Source organism: Oryx dammah, unplaced genomic scaffold (assembly GCF_014754425.2).
Source record: "Oryx dammah isolate SB20612 unplaced genomic scaffold, SCBI_Odam_1.1 HiC_scaffold_29, whole genome shotgun sequence".
Lineage (NCBI taxonomy): Eukaryota > Metazoa > Chordata > Mammalia > Artiodactyla > Bovidae > Oryx > Oryx dammah.
Window position 1 is genome coordinate 6,476,535 of NW_024070213.1, and position 25,993 is coordinate 6,502,527.

At 47.8% G+C, this 25,993-nt stretch overlaps 1 protein-coding gene and 1 non-coding gene across 4 annotated transcripts; one reads left to right on the plus strand and one right to left on the minus strand.

Annotated features, from left to right (window-relative positions):
- Positions 1-2,547: 2,547 nt before the first annotated feature.
- LOC120858994 lies at positions 2,548-2,697 on the minus strand. Its single transcript, XR_005720013.1, has one exon. It is a non-coding gene; the product is annotated as a U12 minor spliceosomal RNA (small nuclear RNA).
- Positions 2,698-2,969: 272 nt separating this feature from the next.
- Positions 2,970-24,867, plus strand: POLDIP3 (DNA polymerase delta interacting protein 3). 3 transcript variants are annotated; one of them, XM_040233163.1, is made up of 9 exons: positions 2,970-3,140; positions 13,961-14,351; positions 15,102-15,188; positions 16,153-16,248; positions 18,047-18,226; positions 18,808-18,885; positions 20,396-20,525; positions 21,579-21,645; positions 22,619-24,182. In XM_040233163.1, exons 1-9 carry the CDS (start codon positions 3,082-3,084, stop codon positions 22,794-22,796), a joined length of 1,266 nt encoding a protein of 421 aa, XP_040089097.1. In that variant the 5' UTR covers positions 2,970-3,081; the 3' UTR covers positions 22,797-24,182. The 3 variants fall into 3 exon arrangements, with proteins under 3 accessions (XP_040089097.1, XP_040089100.1, XP_040089098.1); XM_040233166.1 differs by lacking the exon at positions 18,047-18,226 and having other exon boundaries at positions 22,619-24,867; XM_040233164.1 differs by lacking the exon at positions 15,102-15,188.
- Positions 24,868-25,993: the final 1,126 nt, after the last annotated feature.

The following is a 25,993-nucleotide window of genomic DNA, read 5'->3' on the forward strand; positions in this document are numbered from 1 at the left end:
GGTCAGGGAACTAAGATCCCACAGGTTCTGCATCACGGCCAAAAAAAAAGAGAAAATTTGTGGAGAGTACAGAAAAATATACACAGGAAAAGAAATAAGTCACAGGAAAAAATATATGCAGGAAAAATAAAAACTATACCCAGGAAAATAGTGGACATCCAGAGGCAAACACTTATAACTGAGATGAAACCACACGGTCCACTGTGCGGCCACTGCTCGCCCTAATGGCAGGTATGCTTTCTCTGTGTGGTCAGAAACTCGCCATAAGCCTGATGGATCATGGCTCTTTATGTAGCAGATTCCTGCTGTTGGACAGTTTGGCTGTTTCCGGTTTGCAGATTTTTAAGTCACAATGGCTGTCTTCAGCCTCCTCTCTGGTGGTTTCTTTTAGGCTAGATTCCTGGAAAACAGAGTGGACCCTGGGAGTCAAGCATCCCTCTTGCACAGATCATCTCCTGCTGTGTCAGAAAGTGTGCCCAGTCCTAACTTCAGACAACCCCGTGTGACCCCAGTCTTTTCCATTGTACACTCTCCTCTGGACACCCTGAAAGAAGTAGGAAGAAGTTAGTAGCCCCCCTCTCCCACAGAGAGACTGAGGCTGAGGGCAGTGAGTGGTTTTCAGGGTGGTGGTGGTGGGGTGGCCCAAGGTGAGGCAGGTGTCACCTTGTCCTGTGGAGGCTACAGGTAGAGAAGGGAGTTCCTTCATTCAGGGTCCAGATAAAGAATCTGCCTGCAATGCAGGAGACCTGGGTTTGATCCCTAGGTCAGGAAGATCCCCTGGAGAAGGGCATGGCAACTCACTCCACTATTCTTGCCTGGAGAATCCCATGGACAGAGGAGACTGGTGGGCTACAGTCCATCGGGTTGCAAAGAGTCCAGCCAGACAGCAACTTCCACTTTAACAGCCCCTGTACTCCCCTGAAGTGAATTCACAGGTGATAGATATCACCTACCCATACAGAATTTAGAAGTCAACGCAAAGCTCCAACCATATTATAAAAGCAAAAAAAAAAAAAGTAAAAGGGGCGATCCAGTAGGTTAAGACAATGCTATCACTGCAGCGGGTAAAGAATTTCATCTCTGATCAGGGAAAGAATATCTCAAATGCCGTTGGGCCATTAAAAAAAAAAAAAAAAAAAGGAATGTATAAAGTGATGCACATTTCAGCATGTCAGTGCTGGGCCCAGGCCCCGGAGGAAGCACCGGCCTGAGCCCAGGCACAAGGGCTCCGCCTGGCGCAGTCTCGCCTCCCGGCTTTGCCTCCCCGGTGCGGTTCTCCCAGGCCCGGGCACAATCCTTGCTTAGTCTCGAAGGAAAGCAGGAGCCAGTACCTTTGGCTACAGCGCATATGCACTGCTGGCAATCCATGTGTGTCCTCACCGGGCAAAAAGTCCTGTGTGTTCGTACAAGAAACGGAGCGAAACACCGGCCCAGAGAATCGTAACCCGCACCTCCAGCCCCGGGACGTCTCGGGCGTAGGAGGGCCAGCGGGACGCCCCACCCTGTGCACCCTTCACGTGACCGGATCCCCGCCCCCGGGCCGCCAAGTGCGACCCCAGAGTTACAAAATCCTGGTGGAGGGCCATCCCGCTCACTGTCAGATATAGTATCAGTTAAGGACCCTACTCTAGTAGTTTAGGGGGCCGGCACCCAGTCTCGGCAGTGCAGAGGCGACCTGGATTTTCCCCCTCCGCCTGGAGCTCAATCTCAGACCCCCTCCGGCTTCACCAGCTCGTTTTTCCACATACGTTCCGACGCCGGATTTTTTATTGTGTTGTGGTGCTGTCAAGAGTAACCAACTTCACTCGCGGGACCTAGAAAAGAATAACGGTAGTGACTCATAGGGCACTTAGTCCGTGCCTGGAACTGTGCTCAAGGCATCGCCTGTATTTTCCGTTGATAGTGTGTTAATGTCTTAGTCGTGTCCGACTCTGCGACTCCATGGATTGCGGCCCACCAGCTCCTCTGTTCTTGGGATTCTCCGGGCAAGAATACTGGAGTGGGTTGCCATGCCCTATCCCTCCTCCAGGAGAGTTTCCCAACCCAGAGATTGAACCCGCGTCTCCAACATTATATGCAGATTCTTTACCATCTGAACCACAAGGGACCCGGGTTTCATTAACTCCTCAGATAGACTGACTACCCATCTCATGCCAAGGACAGGGGCAGGCGGTTCAACGAAAAGGCAATTCCACATGTTACACACTTAGATCGCAAAATGCCTGTGCTGTTTGCCCCACTTTCACAGTACAGACCAGGAAGACACAGGCACATATATACACAGAAAGGAAAAACGGCTGGCTTCTGAACGTTATACAGCCTGAAAGTACGACACGAGACGGAGCTGCTTGACCCCGTGTGCTGCATTTAAACACAAACAGCTAACGTTAAAAAATATTAGCCGTCCACACACTCCCCTTAAAAAAACACAAGAACAAATCGTTCACTGCAAACTTAACCCTTAACAAACATACTACCCATGATTATTTTTGACCTTAATCCCATATATACACACTCAAACTGTTCTACTTTTTAAAATAAGGGGGACGGGCAGATCGCAACTCCCAGGCATCCCGCAAAGTAGGCGGGTCACCTTAGGGGCAACCTTTACCCGCACAAAAATTCGTCTCACATTAGCAGTGAGGATTCGGGCGTCACCCCGAATCGTTATTTTCCTTACTCATAAGTTTAAGGCATAAAGACGTAACTGGCTTACTTCCTAGGTAATGCATCCCATTCTCATTAGCAATATGGTGAGTATAAAAGTGGAACGTTAAAGCCTGTACTTTGTTCGTTGAAGGTTGCCTTATTCATTTCATTGTTTTATGTCGCTTTTCATTTTACTATTTTTTAGTTGCGAGAGAGGGGGGGAAAGGTAGGGCCACAATATGCAGATAAGCAACCGGCTCGCAAAGGTTCACGGGGAGAGCCCCGCCCCTTCCGGTTCCTTTCTTAGTCTGAACTGTCGCGAGAGTTCATCTGCCGAACGCCGGAAGCCGCTAGTCGCTCCACAGCGGCCGAAGGGGCGGGCTCGAAGGCTGAGGGGACCTAAGGTGCTCTCGGCTCGTTCGGCGGCGCAAGATGGCCGACATCTCTCTGGACGAGCTCATCCGAAAGCGAGGAGCTGCAGCGAAGGGGCGGTGAGTGGTCTTTTCTCCCTTCGGGTTTCAGGGTCCTAGTCTTAGTGGGGCTTGGGGCGGAGGAGGGAGCGGCCCGGGAGCGACGCGGAGGGCCAGTCTGCGCCCGCCCCCTACCTCAGCCGCGCTCCTCATTGGCCCGGCCGCCGCCGCCGCCGCGGGCCGGGTCTCCCGGCCGCCCACTGGCTGTAGGCGCGGAGGCTGGTGGGGCCGCCGCCGATGAAGGGGCAGGACTGCTGGGCTTGTGCTAGCGGCCCGAGGGGCGGCCCGCCGAGGGCGGAGCTGCGGCCGCGGACGGGACACGCTGCCCCGCGGCCTGCCTGGAGTCCGGAGGGTCTCCCCGGCGCAGCGCCCTCCTCTGAGGAGGAGACGGGCGCGGCGCCAAGGTCTCAGCGCGGCCTTCGAGTCAGGACGACTGGAGTTTCTCGGGGAAGTGACTTGCTCAGACTCTCCGGTTCTGTTCCTGCCGAAACCGCGACCCAAAGTCAGACCTTTAACATTTCCAAATCCTTCGCCCGGTTCCCCGCTGTTCACACTCGCAGCCCTTTGTGAGGCATTTCAGGTTCTCGGGGGCGCTTCGCCGGCGCGCAGCCCTGTCAGCCAGCTCTTAATGTTTTCTAAATGAGGGGCTTGAGGTGGAATTTGCCCGCGGCCGCGGAGAGCTCAGAGCGGGGCCGAGTGCGCTCTGAGAGTTGGCCTCAGGCTTGGGCAAGACAAACTGGCGGGACGGGGCGGGAGGCCGGCCGTTTCTTGATGACTCTCAGAGAACCCTGTTCTGTGTCGGGGTGAAGAGTCGCCTAGCTGGCTTGCACTTCTGTGACCCAAACTTCCTCTGGACCCTTAAAGTATTGGTAGTCATTTCCAGACTCTCTAAGGGCTCCAGTTCATCTGTGTGAAAGAGATGGGAAACCTGGGCCAGTGGTTTTCTAGCACGCGTTAGATTAGTTCAGATGTCCTTGTGGAGAAGCCAGGCTGTAAAGAAGGAGGTTGTTTGCTCCGGCAGTCGTTCACTCGGCAGATGTTTATTAATACCGCCTGTGTGGTGGCTGGAAAATGGATTCTTTTCATTGTGCGAAAGGTATCCCTCACCCTCAACCTGTACACACATCCATCACAACTGCTCCCGCCCCCGCCTAATTCCCCAGCCAGCCCTTCACGAGGTTTCTGGTTCATAATAGGCACGCAGCATTAATTTTCTCTATCCTTGTGGTTGTGTTGTGTGCCTAGCCGTGTGCGATTCTTGGTGACCCCATAGACTGTAGCCTGCCAGGCTCTTCTGGTCCATGGGATTTTCCAGGCAAGAATATTGGAGTGTGTTGCCACTTCCTCCTCCAGGGGTTCTTCCCCACCCACGGATCGAACTCACATCTCCTGTGGCTTGTGACTCGGCCAGCAGGTTCTTTACCACTGCGCCACCTGGGAAGCCCTCTTTTAGGTCTACCCTCTAGTAACTGGCAGGGAATTGGTACTGGGTCCTCTGGTCACGTCTGAGCCCATCCAGGTTTCACAGGTTTGCTGGACAGTTGCTGAGGGAGCCAGCTTCCCAGGACCTGAGCTTCCTGCAGGCGCTCCCCTTGGTTCCCGACTGCAGGCAGTCTGTACCTGCAGTTGGTGTTGATGTGTGTAGTGTCTTGTGTTGGGCCTTGGATGGGACTGCAGGGAAGGGAGGATTTGTGGATCCACCACAAGAGCAGAGACTCTGTAGCCAGGCAGACCTGGTCCCTTGGTGGGCCCCGTTGTGGGGTTCTGTGCTTCTGTGGCCTGATGACCTCTGATTTAGGCAGTTTCCTTGTTTGTGATAATGGTTCCAGGTAGGTGGTTGATGGAGAAGACTCTGAGAGTCCCTTGGACTGCAAGGAGATCCAACCAGTCCATTCTGAAGGAGGTCACCCCTGGGATTTCTTTGGAAGGAATGATGCTAAAGCTGATGCTCCAGTACTTTGGCCACCTTATGCGTAGAATTGACTCATTGGAAAAGACTCTGATGCTGGGAGGGATTGGGGGCAGGAGGAGAAGGGGATAACCGAGGATGAGATGGCTGGATGGCATCACGGACTCGATGGACGTGAGTCTGCGTGAACTCCGGGAGATGGTGATGGACAGGGAGGCCTGGCGTGCTGCGATTCATGGGGTCACAAAGAGTCAGACACGACTGAGCGACTGAACTGAACTGAATTGAGGTGGTTGAGAAGATTAAACATGAGGATGTAAGAGTGTATGTTTTAAACTTTGTACCAGATAGTAAGTGTTCAGCAGATGGCTTTAAAGAAGTAGAAGCCCAAATCCCTCCTTTAGGGGACATAATAAGTAAGCATTGGGGTCCTAGAGTCAGACTGCCAGGTTTCAATCCCACTTGTCATATGAAAGTTACTTAACCATGCCATGCCTCTCTTTTGTTCTTTGTAAAACATGGGTAATATTTACTGGTTATTGTCAGGACTAAGTGAATTAATGTATCTAAAGTACTTCAGAAAGCATCTAGTGGGTACTAAGTGCCCAGTAGATGTTAGCTCTCATCATTATTGTTAATGAAGGCTTTTAAGGAAAGAAGTAATATCCAGTCTTCAGTGTGAGAATATTGCATTGCTATTATGTAAAGATTGAATTGGGGGAAATGCAGGCAAAGAGACAGTGTGAAAGAAACTGGACCACATGCTGGGTTTGGATTAAACCTACTGGAAACTCCATTTTGCTTGCACAGCCAAAAGAGAAAAACTAGATCGGGGGTGAGGGGGTTAGAGTTCTTGTCAAGAACTGTGAAAGGTCTGAACAAATGTTATTTCCTACAGTAAATAAATGCTGTTCTACTTGCTTCTTAGAAGAAATCTCTTTACTGGCACCTTGGTGTAGTGTAGGGATGCCACAGAGAGAACTTTGTGCTTAATAATTTAGGAAGAGCCTATGACCATCTCAGAAAACTTCTTTTCTCTTCTTTAAAAAAAAAAAAGAAAACTTCTTTTTTATTCTTAAAGGAAATAGCAAAGGACTGAGCCTCTGCAAGTGTAAATAAACCGATTCTCAAAAGTCGTGGAATGTGCTTGTTCTTCAGAACAGCTATTCTGTTTTGTGTTCATTGTACTCTGTAAGTCAAGAAAGGTGTCATTACCATCATTATTATTTGGACCTCAATTAATCATCAGAAGGTTCTTTGATTAATATGAGATTCAAGAAAGTGGGGAATTATTTTATGATACTTCATCCAGGCTGTGGTGAGGTGCTGTCCTTCCCCCAACACAGCTTGTCTCTAGTGGTTTCAGTTGTTCAAGACCCATAGATGAGTCTCCTCAGGGTATCACTGGGCACCAGTGCAGTGTGGGCCTGCCTCTTGTCAGTTTCTTCCTTTGGACGTAATTGGTTAGTCAAGTCACCCTCCTCTTTGGTTTGCGTAGTTCAACTGTCAGAGGATTGCTGTCACTGCTTCCATGCAGGTAGATGGTGACCGGCAGTCTTAATGGAGAAGTTGGGCCTAGAGTGTGCTGGAGGTGAGTGGCTCTGAGCTAGATACATATGTGGAGAATCCTTGGAGCTGTGGGGAGAGGTTAGGGAATTTTCCAGTTGAGACCAGGGCTCTGCTCCCATACTCTCTGCTGGTTTCCTTATTGAAATAAGGTAAAAGAAATTAGACCTAAAACAAAGAGGAGGGAAATGAGTTGTTAGGTTAGCTTGGAAGGGAAGAATTATAATTTAAAATGAAACATCGGCACAAAGGTAAGGGGATCCTGTCTTGTTTTTCCTTGTGTCTCTAAAGTGCATAGTTCAGAATTGACCCTCAGTAACTGTTAGAACTAAAGTCTATTTTCTAAGATGACCTAAACACACACATTCTAACCCAGAGACCCCATGGGTTAAAACCCACTTTGAACAATTTAGGGTCCCTCCAAATCCTTTGGACTGGACATCTGTCCAGAGCCAGGGGCCACTGTGCCCTCCACAGGCAGATCCAAGAGGGTGAGGCATTCCTAGCCCCAGACAGACCTTCCCTGGTCATGTGTCTGCCAGGCTCCAGTGGAGGGGAGTTGCTGGGGGAGAGGGCTCAGGCCCCAGTAAGTGTCTGCTCTCTTGCCCACACTGCTCTTCTAGGACCTGGTAGAGTACCTGGTGAGTGCCTGGAAGCAGTGCACAGTTGCACTGTTACAGGTATCCTGAGGCAGGGCAGTAAAAACACTCCTGTCTCCCCCTCCCAAACGTTTACTGAGGCCAAAACCCCAGAATGTGTTCAGGAACATCAGACAGTCTGCAGTGGGAAGGGAGGCTGCAGTCAGTGGGAGACAGACTGGGAGTTCCACTGAGGGGTTGTGCTTTTTTAGGGAGTCCTTAGCAGTTATTGGAGCCACGAGGGGAACAGAATTGGCTCGATATTTTAGAGACCTGCTCCTAGCAGGAGTGTTTACTTGAAAAGTTCCTGATGACTAATGCCTGCCATATAACCAGTACCGCTGCCTGCTGGGATGAATAGCTGTCTTCTCATGCAGGGAGAGGAGCAGTGATTAGAAAAATCCTGAATGCTGAAACCTCCTAAAGCTGCTCACGAAAGGAGTTGAGAAGTGATGTAACCAGGGAACCGAATATATGTAATTGAGTGAAAGTAGCTTACTTAGGCTCCTACATCCACAACTGTATCACCTCCCTCCTGAAAATGTACCTTTTGTGCTGTTCAAGTAGATAAAAATAGCAGCATGGGCCGCCATGGTGGTATTTCTTGCCAGACAAGCAGTATGGTGTGCGGGTCTCTGGTGAGTCCACCATCCTTAGTGTGTGTGTTTTCACCCTCTGGTCACTAGAGGGTGCACTGTGTCCCTGGATGTAACTGGAGTCCTCATTTTTTTTAGTTTGAGGACAGTATTCACCCTTCCTTAACTTTTCTAGTCTTGTTCTTTGTTTTTGACCCATGCTTGATTTATTGGTATTTTAACTAGGTTTGGTGGTGGTGGTGGTGGTGGTTTTGTCGCTAAGTTGTGTCCAACTCTTGGAACCCCATGGACTGTAGCCCACCAGGCTCCTCTGTCCATTGGATTTCCCAGGCAAGAATATTGGAGTGGGTTGCCATTTCCTTTTCCAGGGGACACAGGGATCAAATTAGCATCTCCTGCATTGTAGGCGGATTCTTTACTGACTGAGCCACCAGAGAAACCCTTAATTAGGTATGAGTGAGTGAAATCACTCAGTCGTATCTGACTCTTTGCGACCCTGTGGACTGTGTCCATGGGATTTTCCAGGCAAGAGTACTGGAGTGGGTTGCCATTTCCTTCTCCAGGGGATCTTCCCAACCCAGGAATCGAACCCAGGTCTCCCGCATTGAAAGGCAGATGCTTTACCATTATCGCTCTATGATTTGAAATAGTTACTCTCCTTGAATCTCAGTTTCTCCATCTATAAAATGTGGATAATAATCTAATTCTCAGAGTTGTGAGGGTTAAAGGAGGTGAGGCAAAGTTTATGGATCTGCAGTTAAGTGCTCAAAATGATTAGTTGAGAGTGCTTCCATTGTAAAATCTTTTCATAAACCGTAGTAGCCAGTAGTAGCCAGTTGCCCCTTATGTGGCCATGGTAGACATTGCTTATCAAGCACAAACTCCTGTGAATTCTCAGTACTGACATTTCAAACAGCCATTACAGTTTATCAGAGAGGGGAAATTGTTGAAGAATATGAGTAAATTAAGGTTGCAGAGACCTAATCTCCCTTGCTCCTCCTACTGCAAAGGTTTACTGTTCAGACCCAATTGGAATGAACCAGAAAACTTTTGAATCTGCCCCTTTCCTCATTTTTTGTCCAGGGATATGAATTTTGTTTTCAAGAATCTCATTGTTCCTTTAATTATTCAAAATAGTTGCTTTCAACAGCTTTTTCTTTTCCTTTGTTTCTCTTTTTGGCCGTAATGTTTAATTGATTGAATGGTGAAATTGGGTAAGTAGATTTTTTGAAAGCATCATTTATGCCACGAGATCTAGATTTGCCCAGTTTTACAGTGTGGTAAGATCATTTGGCCACCTGATGCAAAGAACTGACTCATTGGAAAACACTCTGATGCTGGGAAAGATTGAAGGCAAGAGGAGAAGGGGACAACAGAGGATGAGATGGTTGGATGGCATCACCAACTTGATGGACCTAAGTTTGAGCAAGCTCCAGGAGCTGGTGATGGACAGGAAGGCCTGGCGTGCTGCAGTCCATGGGGTCGCAAAGAATGGGACATGACTGAGCAACTGAACTGAATATCATGGTGTATTACAGGATAAGATCACCACACCTCCTATAGTTATAAATATCAGGAGCCTGTGGAAGGGGTACCCTGGTGATGAGAGAAGACAGATGAAGATAGGAGATCTTCATTCAGGACCTGCTCACATTTCTTTGTGGATGTGTCTGACCCCTCCTGTGTGGTGGACCTGGTCATCAGTGATGCCTTCGTTGTCAGTGTTTATGTAGCTTGGTTCCCTTTGTAATGTCCACTCAGTCAGAGACCAGCTGCCTTCTCTTCTAGAAGGCCTTTCCTGAAGCACCTGCAGTTCAACAAGATCCTTGTGGGTCCACTTTTGGGGTAAGGGCCAGAGGAGCCCCTGTGCCGTGGCTCTGTGGGTGCCCTCTCTCAGCTGGGAGAGCAATTGGTGGCCAGGATCCTAGGGCACAGTGGAGGACTGCGTTTGCAGAGGCAGTCTTCTAGGAGAAGCCCTTCCAGGGCAGCCATCCTTTCTCCCATCTTAACTTCCCTGAGGCTTGGAGTAGGAAAAAGGAAAGCTTGAAATCTGTTATTGGAATGACTGTGCTCTTTGATTTGGTTTCTCCCCTGTAAGGTGGAACTGATGGCAGGTAATCTCAGAGATGGTGAGCCTAAAAGAAGATAAGATAGAAACCCTGTGGGGTCCCTGACAGAGCCTTTGTCATTCCCCTGGGGCAGTATTGATATGGAGGAGGAGACATAGGATCTACCCTCAGAAGCTCTTAGTCCTGTGGGAGATGCAGGGTTGTAAACAAATCATTGTGATGTTGCATGGTAAGTGCTTTGATAGAAGCTTTGTCCATTGTTTTGAGGGCTCTAAGAGCAAAGAAGCTGCAAGCTGTGGACTATTGGGGGTGCTTTCCATATTTGGAAAAGGTCCGTCTAGTCAAGGCTATGGTTTTTCCAGTGGTAATGTATGGAGGTGAGAGTGGGACTGTAAAGAAAGCTGAGCGCCGAAGAATTGATGCTTTTGAACTGTGGTGTTGGAGAAGACTCTTGAGAGTCCCTTGGACTGCAAGGAGATCCAACCAGTCCATTCTAAAGGAGATCAGTCCTGCGTGTTCTTTGGAAGGACTGATGCTAAAGCTGAAACTCCAGTACTTTGGTCACCTCATGCGAAGAGTTGACTCATTGGAAAAGACTCTGATGCTGGGAGGGATTGGGGGCAGGAGAAGAAGGGGATGACAGAGGGTGAGATGGCTGGATAGCATCACTGACTCGATGCACATGAGTTTGGGTGAATTCCGGGAGTTGGTGATGGACAGGGAGGCCTGGCATGCTCCAGTTCATGGGGTCACAAAGAGTTGGACACAACTGAGCGACTGAACTGAAGATGTCCTTTGACACCACTCTTTCCAGAAATCCTGGAAGGCTGCCCACAGCCCACAGACATTGGCTCTTCCTCTCCTAGAGCGGGAGCGTGCTGATTATTTGTTGATCTGTATGTCCCATCTGCTGCACCCCACCCCATAGTTTGGCATCCTGTTCCTCACTGTGCTCCTTTTGGTACCCAAGGCCTCTGCCTTCAGAGAGTTCCAGTGCTTGACGAGTGAGGAATTTCATCTGTAATGCTTTCCACTAACTCGGATTTCATCTGGATGTGCATGTAAATGTTGATCCAAATCTTTTTCCCACATTTTGAGTAGACTTTCAGTAGTAGACCCTGGTCTGAACTGACAACCTGTTGCTTTTCTTTGATAGGCATCATCAACAGATACAGGGAGTTGAAAGCATTTTTTAAAAAAACCAAACAAACCTTAGTGGAGGCCTTACCTGCCAGTTGGTCCTGGGGACAGGGCTTTGTTAGAAAGTTTCTCCATAAATACCAAGGGCCCCTCTGCAGCTACAGGTTTCTGTGCTTACCACAGAGCATAGCCTCACTATTTCCCATGGCTTCACAGGCACAAAGCCTAGGGTAGCCCAGTTCAGGGACAAATAGATGCTCCTGCTGCACACAACTGTTTCCCTCTCCCTGATGGCGCTTACTGGTCTCCCTAAATACCTCATTCCTTTGGGCCTTGCTTTTTCTAGCACTTCAGCCTCCCAGAGACTACATGGGAAAATAGAGCAGGGATGCACAAGCAGTCCCACCCACCTTCAGCCTAATCTGATTGATTCTGTAAATGACCCCTTCCACTCTCCCACCTGTTTTTTGTGTAAACCCACTGAAAAATACTTAAATCCTAAAATAATTTGTCGATTTCAAAGAAAAACGGTACTGTGCATCACTGCCTTGGGTCTGGCTCTGGCCTGTTAGAGGCAGCAGGTATTTTTCTGCTGTGCTTGGATAACAAGATGAAGGTCCAGATTTTCTTTTACTGGTGCTAGGAAGACTCACCTTTGGGTGTGCTTCTGCTGTTGGCAGAAGAGCTGAGGAACAGTCTCGCTCCAGCTTCCAGCTGAGGAAGCATGAGGCAGTAGGAGAACCCAGAGGCTTGCTGGTGATGAAGAATGCCTCCTGGGAGGCTTGGGCTGTGATGTAGGACCTGATGCAGGAACTTGTTTATTCAGCAGTTTTGCCTTAAACTCCAGGCCAGAGATTCTCAGCACTGCTGTCCTCCAGGATCACCTGTGGAATGAAAAATGCATATGCCCAGGCTTTTACACAAATTTTGGACTCGGTAGCTCTGGAGTGGGGTTTGGAGAGCTGTATCTTTTTGTTTTCTTTCTTGCCTTTTTTTTTTTTTCAAGAGAGCTATATTTTTAAGAAGCTCCTTAGACGTTTCTGATACTGAGCCAGGTCTGAGCAGCGCTTACAAAGCACGGAGCTCTGAAACAGGAGTGATCCCCATCTGCCCCTTCCCTCCCAGTCCAAGGTGGGGAGAGAAAAGAACAACACAGTCATGATAATAGGCACAAAGGAGGGCTGTCCTGGAAGGATCAGAGAAGGTTTCCCAAAAAGGAGGTGTTGCTGTGGGAGTCTGTGTCCCCAGCCAGGGCACCTGCCACAGGAGGAGTGTATGTATGTGTGGCTGGAGGCTTTGTGGTGGGGTGGGCAGGTGGGGTGAAGCAGAAGCCCGCAGACCCCAGGGAGGACTTTAAGGATTGTACTTGAAGGGCCCTTCTGTTTACTCTCAAGTCATTGAAGAGCCAGCAAAGGAGCCCCAGAAGAGAATGGGGCTTGTTTAATGGAGTTTTATTCCTTTCCAATTTTAAGTTTCTGAACTTGATATTTTTGTTGTTTCAGAGTATAATAAATATATATTTGGTTTTTGTCCCTGGCATACAGTTTCTAAAACCCTTGGAATTTCCTGAGTGGTAAGGGTGTTAGGAGCATCTTTTGTTCTAATGAGGCAGCTCTCAGTGGGCCCCTGGACAGAGGCTGGCCTCCAGAAAGATGGAGGCCTGCTTAGCTTGTTGAAACTTTCAACTCCACCCCCACTCTCTGCCCTGGACCTCCAGGGAGAAAAGAGGATCTAGAGATTAAGCGATTATCATCTGTGGCCAGTGATTTGATCAGTTATGCTAGGTAATGGAACTTCCATAGAAACCCTTATACAGTTGAGTTTGAAGAAATTTTGGGTTGATGAACACATCCATGTGCCAGGAGGGTGGTGTTACCATACCCTTTTTCCATACCGTGCCATATACATCTCTTCTATTTGGCTGCTCTTGAGTTGTATCGTTTGTAATAAATTGGTAATAATAATAAGTAAAGTGTTTTCCGGAGTCCTTTGAGCTACCCTAGCAAATTATCTAACTTGGTGGGGAGGGTCTTGTGAACCCTCAATTTTATAACTTTGTCAAATGAACAGGAAGCCTAGGACTTGAAACTGTTCTCTGAAGTGAGGGCAGTCTTGTGGGACTGAGCCTTTAACCGGTGGAGTCTGTGCCAGCTCTAGGTAGGTAGTGTCAAAATTGGGCTGTCAGACACCCAGTTGGTGTCTCGAGAGTTGGAGAATTGGTTGGCATGAGGAAAAAACCTACACATTTGAAGTCACAGTGTTATGAATAGAAACAGTTCAGACAGAGTGGTTATTTTTCTTTTCTTCCAAGTCTTTATGTCTTTATTAGACCTCAGACTCAGAGACAGACCCATGTGTTGACTTTCTTGATCCCAGCCCATTGGGGGTGTCTACCTGCCCTGGAGGCATGAGACTGTCATAGGCCAGCTGGGCGCCCTTTGTTGATCATTGGACCTCTCTAGGCCTGTGTCTTCCACTGTAAAATGGGCATAATACTGCTTGCTTCACAGGGTGTTGAGAGGGCTGATGGAGAACAAGGATATGAAAGAAATTTGGAAACTGAAGATACTCTTTAGCTGTGTGGGGTTAACGATATCTGGGAAATATTCTTATTTCATTTGGTATTGTTTAGAGGTTATTATCCATGATAGTGTCTCAAAACATCTGGTCTGGGGTGCAAAGCAGTCTTGCCTAATGATAGAAACCACCAGGCCCTCCTCCCTTACTTTGTTTACCATGCAGACTTAAAAGGCATAAAACTGTGAAAGAAGTCTCTGTATAGACTTAATTGTTTCCTCTAAGAGGAAGCAGCTTTCTGGTTTCTCTAGGACCTCCTTTGTTCCCAGTATTACCACAGCTCTACTACTACCACAGGCTACTGTTGATATCCAGATCTTGTTAACATTGCAGTTTTTATTTGCAGGCTCAATGCCAGACCAGGAGTGGGAGGTGTCCGATCGCGTGTTGGGATCCAACAGAACCTTCTTAGCCAGCCAGCACGCACAGCCACCTTCCAGCAGAGGTTTGATGCCCGGCAGAAAATTGGCCTCTCAGATGCCCGCCTCAAGCTGGGAGTTAAGGATGCCCGGGAAAAGCTTTTGCAGAAAGATGCTCGGTTCCGGATCAAAGGGAAAGTGCAGGATGCCAGAGAGATGCTGAACTCGCGCAAGCAACAGAGCACGGTGCCCCAGAAGCCCCACCAGGTTGCTGATGCCCGGGAGAAAATCAGCTTGAAGCGGAATTCCCCTGCTGCCTTCATGAGCCCACCCATCGGGACAGTGACCCCTGCTCTGAAGCTCACTAAAACCATCCAGGTAGGTTGAGACTCCTGCCAAAAACTCCTTAAAACCAGTAACAACTGTGGAATCAGGCAGAGACCAGGTGTGTTTAAGCAAAATGACAGTCCCCCCCAACTGTTTGAAGAGTAACCATATGTGAAGGCAAGATATCATCTCAGTTTCGTGTAAAAGAAAATGGGTGGGGTAGTGGTGGGGATTTGTCCAGAGAAATTAAGTGACTCTCCAGGTGAAATAGTGGTAGAAGGAAGAGAGGGAGGACAGACTAGCTGAGCTAGTGCTGTGTGCAGACGCTGAGTATTTATTCCTCATGCAACCCCAGTTATTGCCACAGTTTATAAAAGAATCTAAGTCTCAAAGATGTGAATCTTTGTGCACAGTTACACAGCTGGTCAGTGGAAGCATCATGATAGAAGCCTTGTCAGACCTGGCTCTTAGTGCAGACTCCTGGCCACCTGCAGAGCCACTGCCCCAAAGGGAATAGAGACAGAATCATTTAATCTTCCCAGCAGCTTTGGTAATAGGAGCCACTGAAGCAGTGAACACTTATTAAGCCAGATTCATTGAGCCCTGCAGGTGCATTGTTACATGATCTCTGGGATGATGAGTCTTCCTGTCGCTTTCCTGCTTTGCAAATGAGGCACTCTGTAGGACCTTTTACCACAGACCAAAACTGAATGCCCACCATATTAAAGTTCATTTATCCCCTACTTGTAGAGAACGCATGTAGGCCAAGTGGGATGAATTATGACCACTGGGTGTTTCTAGGTTCCACAGCAGAAGGCCATGGCACCAATTCATGCTCATCCTGCTGGAATGAGGATCAATGTCGTCAATAACCACCAGGCCAAACAGGTGGAGTGTGTGTGTGTGAGAGAGAGAGAAAGAGAGATTGCATACAAGTGTGTGTTTTGATGTGATCTTCCAAGTGGATTAACTGAGGCCTGGCCCAGGGTTCAGATTTGAAGAGTTGGAGGTTGACACTTATTGCAGTTTATGAGTTTTAAGAAGAAATATCTTAAATGCATAGAAGCAGAGAGGCAAGTTGAAAATCTTTTTATTTTTTTAAAATAAAAGTAGTGTGTGCTTACTATAGAAAATTAGCAAAACAGAAAGATTGGGGGGGATGGGGGTAGTTCTTATGCTATGGCTCTCGATAGTGAGCCCCTGTTGAAGTTCTGCCCTGAATTATTCTTGTGTTTTTCTTGTTTGTGTGTGTGTATATGTGAGAGAGATTATTATTTATTTAATGCTTAGCTGTAGTTGTGATTATGTTATTATCCAGTTTCATATTGTTCTATTTTCACTTTATAACTCAAGCATTTTTTTGTGGTTCACATTTACTGTAAACATTTTAATAACTGCTTGATCCATTGAGTAGACATTTAGTTAATATCAACCATTTTCCTATAATTTTCACTGTTAGACATGCTTCTATGAACATCTTGGAGAATAAAGCTCTTTCTACAGTTTGAGTTTATTTCTATAGACCAGATTGCCCGGCACAGACTTTCTAAGCCAAAAGGTGTAAACAGGCATCTTAAGAATCCGTAATAGATATTGCCCACTTGTAGAAAGGTACTTCTGATGTACCTGAAATTTCACAGCATTTGCATTCGGCTCTTACGGGCAGGGAGCCTGCCAGAACTGAGCCCCAGTCACCTAGGCCAGTTTGCCCAGGCACTCCACTCCACTCCAGGTGTACACTTTTCTGCCTACACCTTGCTTAATTATTTCAGCTCTCACCTCCTGCTGTCCTTACTCCAAATGTCTGCTGAGAGCCTGTACACTACTTTAGCATGTATTTCTTTATTTTCAGAATTTATACGACCTGGATGATGACGACGATGTTATAGCTCCCATTCCTACTAAACAGATGAAATTTGCAGCCTCAGGCAGCTTTCTCCACCACATGGTATGTGATCTTACATTCTTCTGAAACTCTGTGTGTCTCTGATCAGGTGCATGAGAGATGTGGTGGAGAGTAGGATCTTTCAATTCAGAAATATTTCCTTATTTGGGTCCCAAGATTATCAGAACTGGAACTAATCCAACCCCTGGTTTTTATAAATACTGAGGCTTGGCATGTCTGCAGACTTGTTCAAGATCTGACAGACAGTGAAGTGCAGGCTCTAGTTCCCAGTTGCTGTATTTGGAGACTTCAGGGGAAATGTCAGTGATCCCACAGGACAGAATCACATTTTATTTCCTTTAGGGAAGGACATTCTGCCAGTTCCCTTCCTTCTGTGGTCATCAGCTCTGGCCCCATTCTTGAATCTGGATTCCATTGGTTGATGTGTTAGCAAGAATAAACTGAACCTTTCCTGAAAGCTCCACCAGGTGCCGCCTGCGTGGAGGGAAAGTCTGATGGATGTTCTGCCATGCAGAGAAGGAAAGAAAGCAGTATATCTGGGAACATCAGGGAGCTCTGCACTGCTCGGCTCAGTGCATGCAAACAAATCACACACAGGAGGGCGAGTGGGTACCCACACCTTTATTTGGTCTTCAGGCATCCAGAGACTCAGTTTTAGTCACTGCACTGAATGTGTGGACCAATTTCCTGGTTACCCTTGAAGCTCTTAACTTTGAAATGTGAAGCTGAATGATGCCAGTTTGTTACAAAGGGGCTGAGCCTTTCTAGTCATTAGAGTGCTTGTGTCTGTTACCAGGGAGGCTGTCAGCTAACTCAGTTAGTGGCTAACCCTAATTGGAAAAATCTGTTTATATTAACTTATTTAAGAGTTCCCTTTCTCCCCACCCTGTGAGATGGGTACTGTTACTACCCCTATTGTATGGACTAGGAGTTAGACACAGAGAGGTTAAATAAATCTGCTCAGCTTGTAAGTAGTGGATCTAGGATTTAAGCCTCAGCAATCTGGCTCCCAGGCCATGTTTAAACCACTGCACTCTGCTGGCTCTTGAAACTCAGGAAACAGCTTGAAAAGTGTGGAATCCACACTGAGTCACCTGGGTTGGGAGAAGCTGGTGAATTAACTCTGTTCCATCATCTGTCTCTCTGGCCGCTGCATTCCTCCTTTCTCCATGAATCAGTGCTTGGTAGACACTGTCCTCAGTGAGCAAGACCACTAACCACTTCTGCCTCATGCATTGTTTTTTCTCCAGACACAGTAAAACCAGGCAGTTTGCTGGTTTATATTTCTAAGGGATCACTTCCCCAGTTAAGGGTAGCAGGGGAGGGAGGGAGGGAAGGGTTTCTGCTGGTTTGCATGTGCTGACTCTGCTATCATGCACCTGACCATCTGGGAGCTGCAAAGGTGAGCTACTTGTAATTTCTCTATATGACCAGAACAGGGACCAAAAAGCAGGGATCTGGGCCTTCTTAAGAGTAACTTCCTAGTCCCAGCCAGGCCATGGTGATAGAAGCATATCTGGGAATGAACTTGACTCCAAGCTTTTGGACTCTGACTAACTCCAGATTGTAGGTTTTTATCAAGTCTAAATGGTATTGCTGAGCGGTGGCTCCTGTTCGGGAACTGCCTGGACGCTTCTTGCCAAGGGCTCCCTACACTGGAATGTGGCTTCTGTGAGCACATGTGTCCTCCCTCCTGTCCCTTCCCTGGCAGCTGGTACCTTTCTGGCTTTAAATCAGTATTGGAACTGGGGAGGTAGGAGGCCTTGAGATTGGGGGTCGTCAGTCCCCTAGGGTATCTGGGTCCCTGGCTTCTCAGATTCCTGTCTGTCTCTTTGTTTAGGCCGGGGTGAGCAGTTCCAAGCTGTCCATGTCCAAGGCCCTTCCTCTCACCAAAGTGGTTCAGAATGATGCGTACACTGCTCCTGCTCTCTCCTCCTCTATTCGGACAAAAGCCTTGACCAACATGTCCCGGACGTTAGTGAACAAGGAGGAGCCCCCTAAAGAGCTGCCGCCTGCAGAGGTGAGGTGAAGGCGAAGCAGAAATGTTCACACTAGTCAAGAGTTAGCCTGAGCTGGGTGGGCAGTGAGCATCTCATTGGGTCCTCATAGTGCCTCTGTGAGGTAGGTGTTGCCACCCCTGTTTTACAGATGAGCAAACCAAGATCCAGTAGACCCCGCCCTCAGAGAGCCCACAGGCAAGCGAGTAGGAAACAGAGCTGCAGACAGAGCACCATGTCTGCCACAGCACAGGGCTGCCAGGAGCACTGCTGAAAGAGCCCCTCATTCCACCAGGGACACAGGCAGGCTTTAAGGAGAAAGTGCCATTTGAGCCGGATCGGTCTTGAAGCATGAGTGGCATTCTGTGCAGAGGTTCAGGCCTGAAAAGGCCTGGAATATTTGGGAAACATGAGAAGTTTCATTCCTTAGCATAAGGTGACTGGGACATGATTAGAGGGGCCCAGCTGTGATAGGAAACTCTCCATAGAGGTTTCCTCTAGGCCTTCCTGGTCATTGGCCGAAGTGAGTTCTGCCGTTCGAGCACAGCTGTTGTAACCTTCTGTTCTCTGGTAACTTCTGGTAACGTTCTTCTATCTGTGGCAGCCTGTCCTCAGCCCTTTGGAAGGCACCAAGATGACGGTGAATAATCTGCACCCTCGAGTCACCGAGGAGGACATTGTTGTGAGTACTGTGGCCTGCCAGAATTTCAGATCTCAAGCCACTTCTGTTCCAAGGGTCCCCAAGACCACCCCCAGGTTAGCTGGTTGTCCAAGAGGACTCACAGGACTTAGCATAGAGTTGTGTCTGGGCTGAGATGCATTACAGGATGCAAAGCAAAATCAGCAGAGAGAGACAACTTGTGGAGGAAAAGTTAGAGGAAAGCAGACGCAAGCTGCTGGAGTCCTCTCCCAGGGGAATCACACAGGATGCACTTCCTCCCCCAGCAGTCAGTGGTAAAGACCAGGGAACCTCATTAGAGACTCAGTCCCCAGAGTTTTTCTCAGGGACTAATCACATATGCACGGTCCACCTGCCACATACCAAAATTCCAGACACAGAAGGAAATCAAGTGTTTGGCATGAGCCACATTGTTGGCACAATTTAGTTGCAAGTTGCCACTCTTACCAGTTATGGTGATGAGCGCCCTCCCAGAATCCAAGATCCCAAACGCAAGCTGAGGGTCAACCTTAGAAGCAGTTTTTCCAAAGGAGAGCAGGCAGGCCAGATATGTTAACCTCTTTTCCTCATAGCCTGTATTCCAGAGCCAGAGGAATTCCCTGGTGCCCAGTGGTTAGGACTCGGCATTTTCACTGCTGGGGCCTGGGTTCAATCCCTGCTTGGAGAACTAAGATCCCACATACTGCACAGCCTAAAGTAGATGTTTAAAAACGATAATAATAATAAAATTAGGATCACAGTTAGTATTCAGTTTTGTGTCTTGGTTTTGATATGTACCATTTTCCCTTTTATCATTGGAAATCATTTCAACGACCTTTTCACAGATCTTCTCTTTGTCCTCATTACAGCCTTGTGAAGGCAGTTGCAGGTGAAGAAATGGAATGGTTGTTAGTTAGCCTTTGCAGTCTGTATCCATACTGTATTCCCTCTCTGACTTCAGTCTCTTCATCTGAGAAGTGAGGGATTGGAGTAAAGGATGATGATGACATGTGTACAAAGCCCTGCCTTGAAAATGGTCTCAGTTGAGACCCCTCAGTCTTGCCAACCAGGATGATTGGTCACCCTGCATTGAACTGCGGGATTTGTGTTTCTAACTGATTCCCGGGTGGTATATTAACCACTCTTTGTCCATCCATGTGGACATCCAGTGGAGCCCTACACGTCCATCCATTTTCATGACACAGCACTCTTGACAGAAATGCCATATTCCATAACTGTTACCCTTGGTGAGGAAGTGGGCACTGAGGCAGGAGGCCTTGAGGGGTAACTTGAGTCATAGGGATCACAAGGCCCAGCACAACTCGTTCCCTCATCTGGCCCCAGGTTGAGGCCTCTGGATGTGCCAGGAATACTACCTGACGTGGAGCCTTCCTGAAATCTTGGCTGCTTGGCATGTTTAGTTAGAGTGAAGCCACCTGTCAACCCAGAGCCCTGTCTCAAGTGTGTGAATTGCAGGCAGGGAGAACAACCGCCTGAAATTCTTCCCCAATGCAAGCCCTCTTGCTCTTCATAGGAGCTTTTTTGTGTTTGTGGAGCCCTGAAGCGAGCTCGGCTGGTTCATCCTGGGGTAGCAGAGGTGGTGTTTGTAAAGAAGGACGATGCCATCACCGCGTATAAGAAGTATAACAACCGATGTCTGGATGGTAAGTCAGAGAAAGCAGCCTCCTCTCCTCGCTGCTCACAGCAGGCCTTCGGGGGAAGCCCTCCTCTGGGACGAGTAGGTGGGCATCTGCCTAGTGCTCTAAACTCTCCAGGGCCTCCTGTGTACTAAGAATAAGCAGCGATGTTTTGTTTTTAATTGAAGTGTGGTTGGTTTACAATGTTGTGTTAGTTTCAAATGTACAGCATAGTGATTCAGTTGTATAAATCTTCTTTTTCAGATTCTTAACCCTTAAGGGTCATTACAAAATACTGAGAATAGTTCCCTGTGCTATGCTGTGCAGTAGATCCTTGTTGGTTATCGCAGCCTTTGCCTTTTGATTGTATTATTTAATCCATTTACATTTTATGTGGCCTTTTTTGCATTATATAATTATTTTTTAGTGTAGCATTTTAGTTCCTTTAATGATTTTTTCCAGTATATTTTTTGAGTCACTTTCTTAACAGTTGCTCAAGGATTTATAGTATATATTGTAGGTTATCAGAGTCTATTTCAGATTAATATTAATGTAGCCACAGTGAAATTTAGAAATGTTACTCCAATAAGGCTCTAGTCCCACTTTCCCCTTTTTTGTGCTGTTATTGTTATACTTACTACATAAAATGCAAAGTGGGAGTCTAGTACTTGTAAGGTTAATCTTTCATGGACAAAGTAGAAATCTGAACATACACTTTCGAGTTTTTTTTACTTAATTTTGTACCATAAACATTTCCCCTTTCTACTTGCTTCACAACCAGTTTGGGTTGTTTCATGCTGTGTGTACTTTCTCCCTTACTTTGATTCTGATCTCCTCCTGCACGAAGCAGGGTCTGTTGCCAGTTTGCTTTTTGACACTGTCATTACCAAAGTTTCATGGACCTCATAACCCTCATAGTCTCTGGGCTTTGCTGAAACCTGACAGCCCCAGCCCCAGCTGTGAAGCCAGAGCTGCCAGCGGTGGGAACTTTGACTCCTGGTAACAAAAGCGGCAGTCCCCGTCCTTCCATGTAAGGAGCTGAGGGCTCATGGCAGAGCTTTTTCTTTTTTGGTTTTTCAGGGCAACCAATGAAGTGCAACCTCCACATGAATGGGAATGTTATCACCTCAGACCAGCCCATCCTGCTGTAAGTTCCCAAGGTAGAGGTGCTGGGCACCATGTGGGGCTTTTCTGCTTGCTTCCTGGGCATGATCACCTCTTTGTTGTGAGGAGTGAAATGCTTGCATCACAGCTCCATTCCATTTCCTCTGCTCTGAGAGCAGCCAGCCGACAAGAAGGCTTAAATTTGTACAGAGTGGGTTGTTACATCATTTCTACAGGAGATTGACACCACAGGGGCTAACTTAACCTCATTCCCTGCCTTATAATTTAGAAAGTGGAGAGCAGGCTGGTTGTGTCCCTGTTTGCATGATTGGGTGTGCATCGTCAGATGAGCAGAAAACCCACCTCCTCATGATTGACTCTGATGGGGACTGTGCTGGGTGCTCCCCCTTATTTTGTTACACACCGAGTGTACATGCCTGGCCCAGGACTGAGGACTTTTTGAAGCCTGAGATGCAGAAAATGTCTAGATTGATATGTAAAAGGAGGTCCTTTTGAGGCGGATACAGAGACCCAGGGAGAATATTAGGCTTGTCAACATGGGTATAGTGAGGGGCAGGCCTGTAATAGACTTTGAAATTTAGAAAGACTGCAGTTTGAACCCTGGATATTGAATTGTATGGTTTAGACGAGTTTCTTAAACTGTGTTCCAGGACTAAGTTGTATTCTGAAAAATGTGGGTTTTATGACCTAGTGGATTTGGGAACCACTGGGCTAGACCCAGTTAAATCTACTGAACTTCTCAGAATGTGATATGCTGATGTGTGTTTGGCTGTCCCTTGAGGCTTAAACTTAAAACCCCAGATCTTAGCAGGCTGCATCTCGACGTTCTTAGCAAATTTAAAGAATGGTAAGTTTGCTATAAGAAATAGGGTAAAAGGGTATGGAAAGCATTATGTTTGGTGCCTAGCTTACAACAGATCTCCAGCTAATGGTGGGACCCTTCTCCACTGAAGGGGGACCTGACGAGGATTTTGACTCTTCTCTGCTCTCTACAGACGGCTGAGTGATAGCCCCTCAGTGAAAAAGGAGAGTGAGCTGCCTCGCAGAGTGAATTCTGCCGCCTCATCCAACCCTCCAGCTGAAGTGGATCCTGACACCATCCTGAAGGCACTTTTCAAGTCATCGGGGGCCTCTGTGACCACACAGCCCACAGAATTCAAAATCAAACTTTGAGCGGGGGAGCGAGACAGCCAGAAGCAGAGGCAGAGGAGGGTGGCTCTGTTTCCCTAAACAAAAGTTGTGACCAAGGGGCCGTTGGCTGGGGGCCCCCGAGTGCAGGAAGGGCCACCGGGGGTGGAAGCCTCCTCACGGGGCAGCAGCCGCCTTTCCGTGTTGTGTTCTGCCTTGTGCTCTTCTGTGTGCTCACATTTCCTGTAGTGCATTTCTTCTCTCTCCACCTCATCACCAAGGTAGACTTGTGTTGTTCAGAGTCTTTCCCCCTAAACTCAGCCCCAAATAGATTTTTTTTTTAATCTGGAAATGGTGCCCTAAATTCTCTGAGTGGCCTTCTTGTGGCCCCATAGAATGCAGGGCAGGGGCTATTTGAAGGATACTGCTTTCTTCAGGGTGAGGGTTTGACTCCCCTTTCTCTTTTTAAAACTTTTCAAACGAAGTAGGGAATGGAAGCCCCTGCCATCCTAATAGGAACCACATCAGCTCAAAAGCTTTGCCACTCACTCTCCTGGTCAGTGGAGATGGCCTGGGTGGGGATCAGGTCGTGGGCTCCTTGTCCTCTCCTCGCAATTGGCTCCAGACCAGTGCTTTCTGGAGAGAGCCCTGGCAAGGGCAGGGTGAGGCTACTGCTCTGCCGGGAGAGTGTGCCCTAGCTCTTGGTTTGGGGGACCCTGCTGTCTCAGTCAACCCAGAGTAAGTTCTCGAGCTTACATGTCCTCTTCCCCTGAGTTGTGCCGAGTGGCCCAGCCCAGCTCTCTTGGCCTTCTGAGGGTAACTGCTGGGCGGGGCTACCTTGTTAGCCCCCCATTTCTCACCCAGCCTAGCCTAGCACTTGGTTTTGGTGCAAATGCCAGCTCTCTGATAGTTGGGTTTTCAAAAGGTCTGCCTCCTGTTCTGTGACACTGAGGACCTTGGGGTTGTTTGAATAGGGATGTTGGCTTGCTCCAAGATGTTTTTTTCCTGGCCTCAGGTTCATGCATTAGTCAGGGATGCTGAGAGGTGGCAGATATCCAGCAGCCACCAGGGGGCACTGTCTCCACTACTGTGAGTGACCCATTCATCCTGACCAGAGGGGCATTTTCCTGCCTTGACAGAGGTGGGAGGGGGAGCAGGGGACGGTGGGGAGGGAGTTGAGAGAGCAGAGCAGCCTTTCCAGGCAGGTGGATAGGTTGTCCCCTCAGCGTGGTTCCAGGCATTGGGGGCACAACTCTAGAACCAAGGGGAAGCCTTGATTACACCAGGACAGCATTACTCCAGGGGTGTTCATCCTCAGTTTCTTGCTGGTTTGTTGGGACTGTAGAGGGAATCCAGCCTAGCAGAGCTGGTGAGTCTTGGGGAGCAAGATTCTGTAAGTAAATAGTGTGAAAGGCACAAGCTTAGAAAGTGTAGGGGGGGACCTGAGACAGTCTTTCATGACCTACTTGGTGCCATTCCAGCGAAGAAAAACCTGGAAACTCACATTTCCACAGAGTTAGATCAAGCAGCAAGGACCTAGGTTTGAACTCAGCTCAGTTCTCCAGCTCTGAGGTTGCCCAGGCCTGGGAAGTCCAGGGAATGTGCCTGATGGTGGTCCACTGTCCAGTACTTTGAAGAAGGCTGCTTTTGTTCTCTTCTCCCTCTTTGAATGGGTGCAAACTGAATTCTCATCAGCTAGAAGACATTCCTCCTACACTCTCCCCTTCTTGACCCCAGAGAGTGTCCATAAGACACTAGGAGCTGGCTTCTCAGGTCTGGAGACAGTCAGATCACTGCTTGGATTCTGCGTTCAGTAGGGAAGGTAACTACCCTGCCTGTACGCCTTTATCTTCCCGCTGGCCCTCTGGACCTTGTCCTCTGGGTGGCTTTGTGGTCCATTGCAGGGTAGAGTCTGTTTTCCCCTCTGTTCTACAGGTGTCATCGTGGGAAACAAGAGAAGGTGGTAGGCCAGTCCTTCTGTCCCTTTCCACCTCCCACTCCCCTACATTCCCCGTCTGTCTGTTTTTTTTTTTCCAAAAGGAGAGGAAGAGGCATTAAGGGATGGAGGAGACTATGTGTTACTTACCCATTTCTGAATAAATGTTTGTTATTCCTACTTTTGAGCTGTCATTTCTTAAAAGATTATGTTAAGGGGCCTCTTGGAATTCGGCACCAGAAAAAAGAGATCTGCCTTTGCTTTGATGCTCACCAGCTGTGACCTTCAGGCAGTTCCTCACAGGACTCTTTGAACTTCTCAATTGAGAGAATATGAGCATGAATGTTTGGGAAGGACCTAACACAGAAACTCAGTACCTCCTGGGCCTAAAGTGTGTCATGAGTATAAGCATGGTCAACTCGAACATAGGTCTATTCATAGGGAACAGGGGAGTCGCTGCCTTGAAGTTATACTTGGGGGTAAAATTTACCTCTTAGATCAACTATGTACTAGAAAAAAATTAGTTGGTAGGTTTTTGATTTTGTGATAAAATATATGGTATTAAATACATTCACACCATCACTACCATCCATCTCCAGAGCTTTTTCATCTTATGGAGCTGAAACTCTCCATTAAACACCAGCTCATTCTCCTTCCACCCTCCCCCAAGCCTCTGGCAACTACTAGTCCGCTTCTTGTCTTCATGATTTTAACTACTCATGTAGGTGGACTCATACAATATTTGTCTTTCTGTGATTATTTTCTTGGGCTCCAAAGACACTGCAGATGGTGATTGCAGCTATGAAATTTAAAAGACACTTGCTCCTTGGAAGAAAAGCCATGACAAACCCAGACGGCATATTAAAAAGCAGAGACTACTTTGCCAACAAAGCTATTGTTTTCCATAGCTTTCTAGTCAAAGCTATGGTTTTCCCAGTAGTCAGGTATAGATAGATGTAAGACGGACTATAAAGAAAGCTGAAAACAGAAGACTTGATGCTTTTGAACTGTGGTGTTGGAGAAGACTCTTGAGAGTCCCTTGGACTGCAAGCAGATCCAACCAGTCCATCCTAAAGGAAATCAGTCCTGAATATTCACTGGGAGCTGAATATTCATCTGGGAGCTGGGACTTTTAAGTTGATGTCAGTGGAGGCCACAGGAGGAGAAATGGGCACCACCCCCCCCACAGCTCCTCCCAACCAGGGTATTAGCAGAGGGTCTAGGATGATGGAGCTCACTGCCACCCATAACCTGGTAGTAATGACACAGTTTCTTTCCATGCCCATTAGAGGAGGTGTGCTGTAAC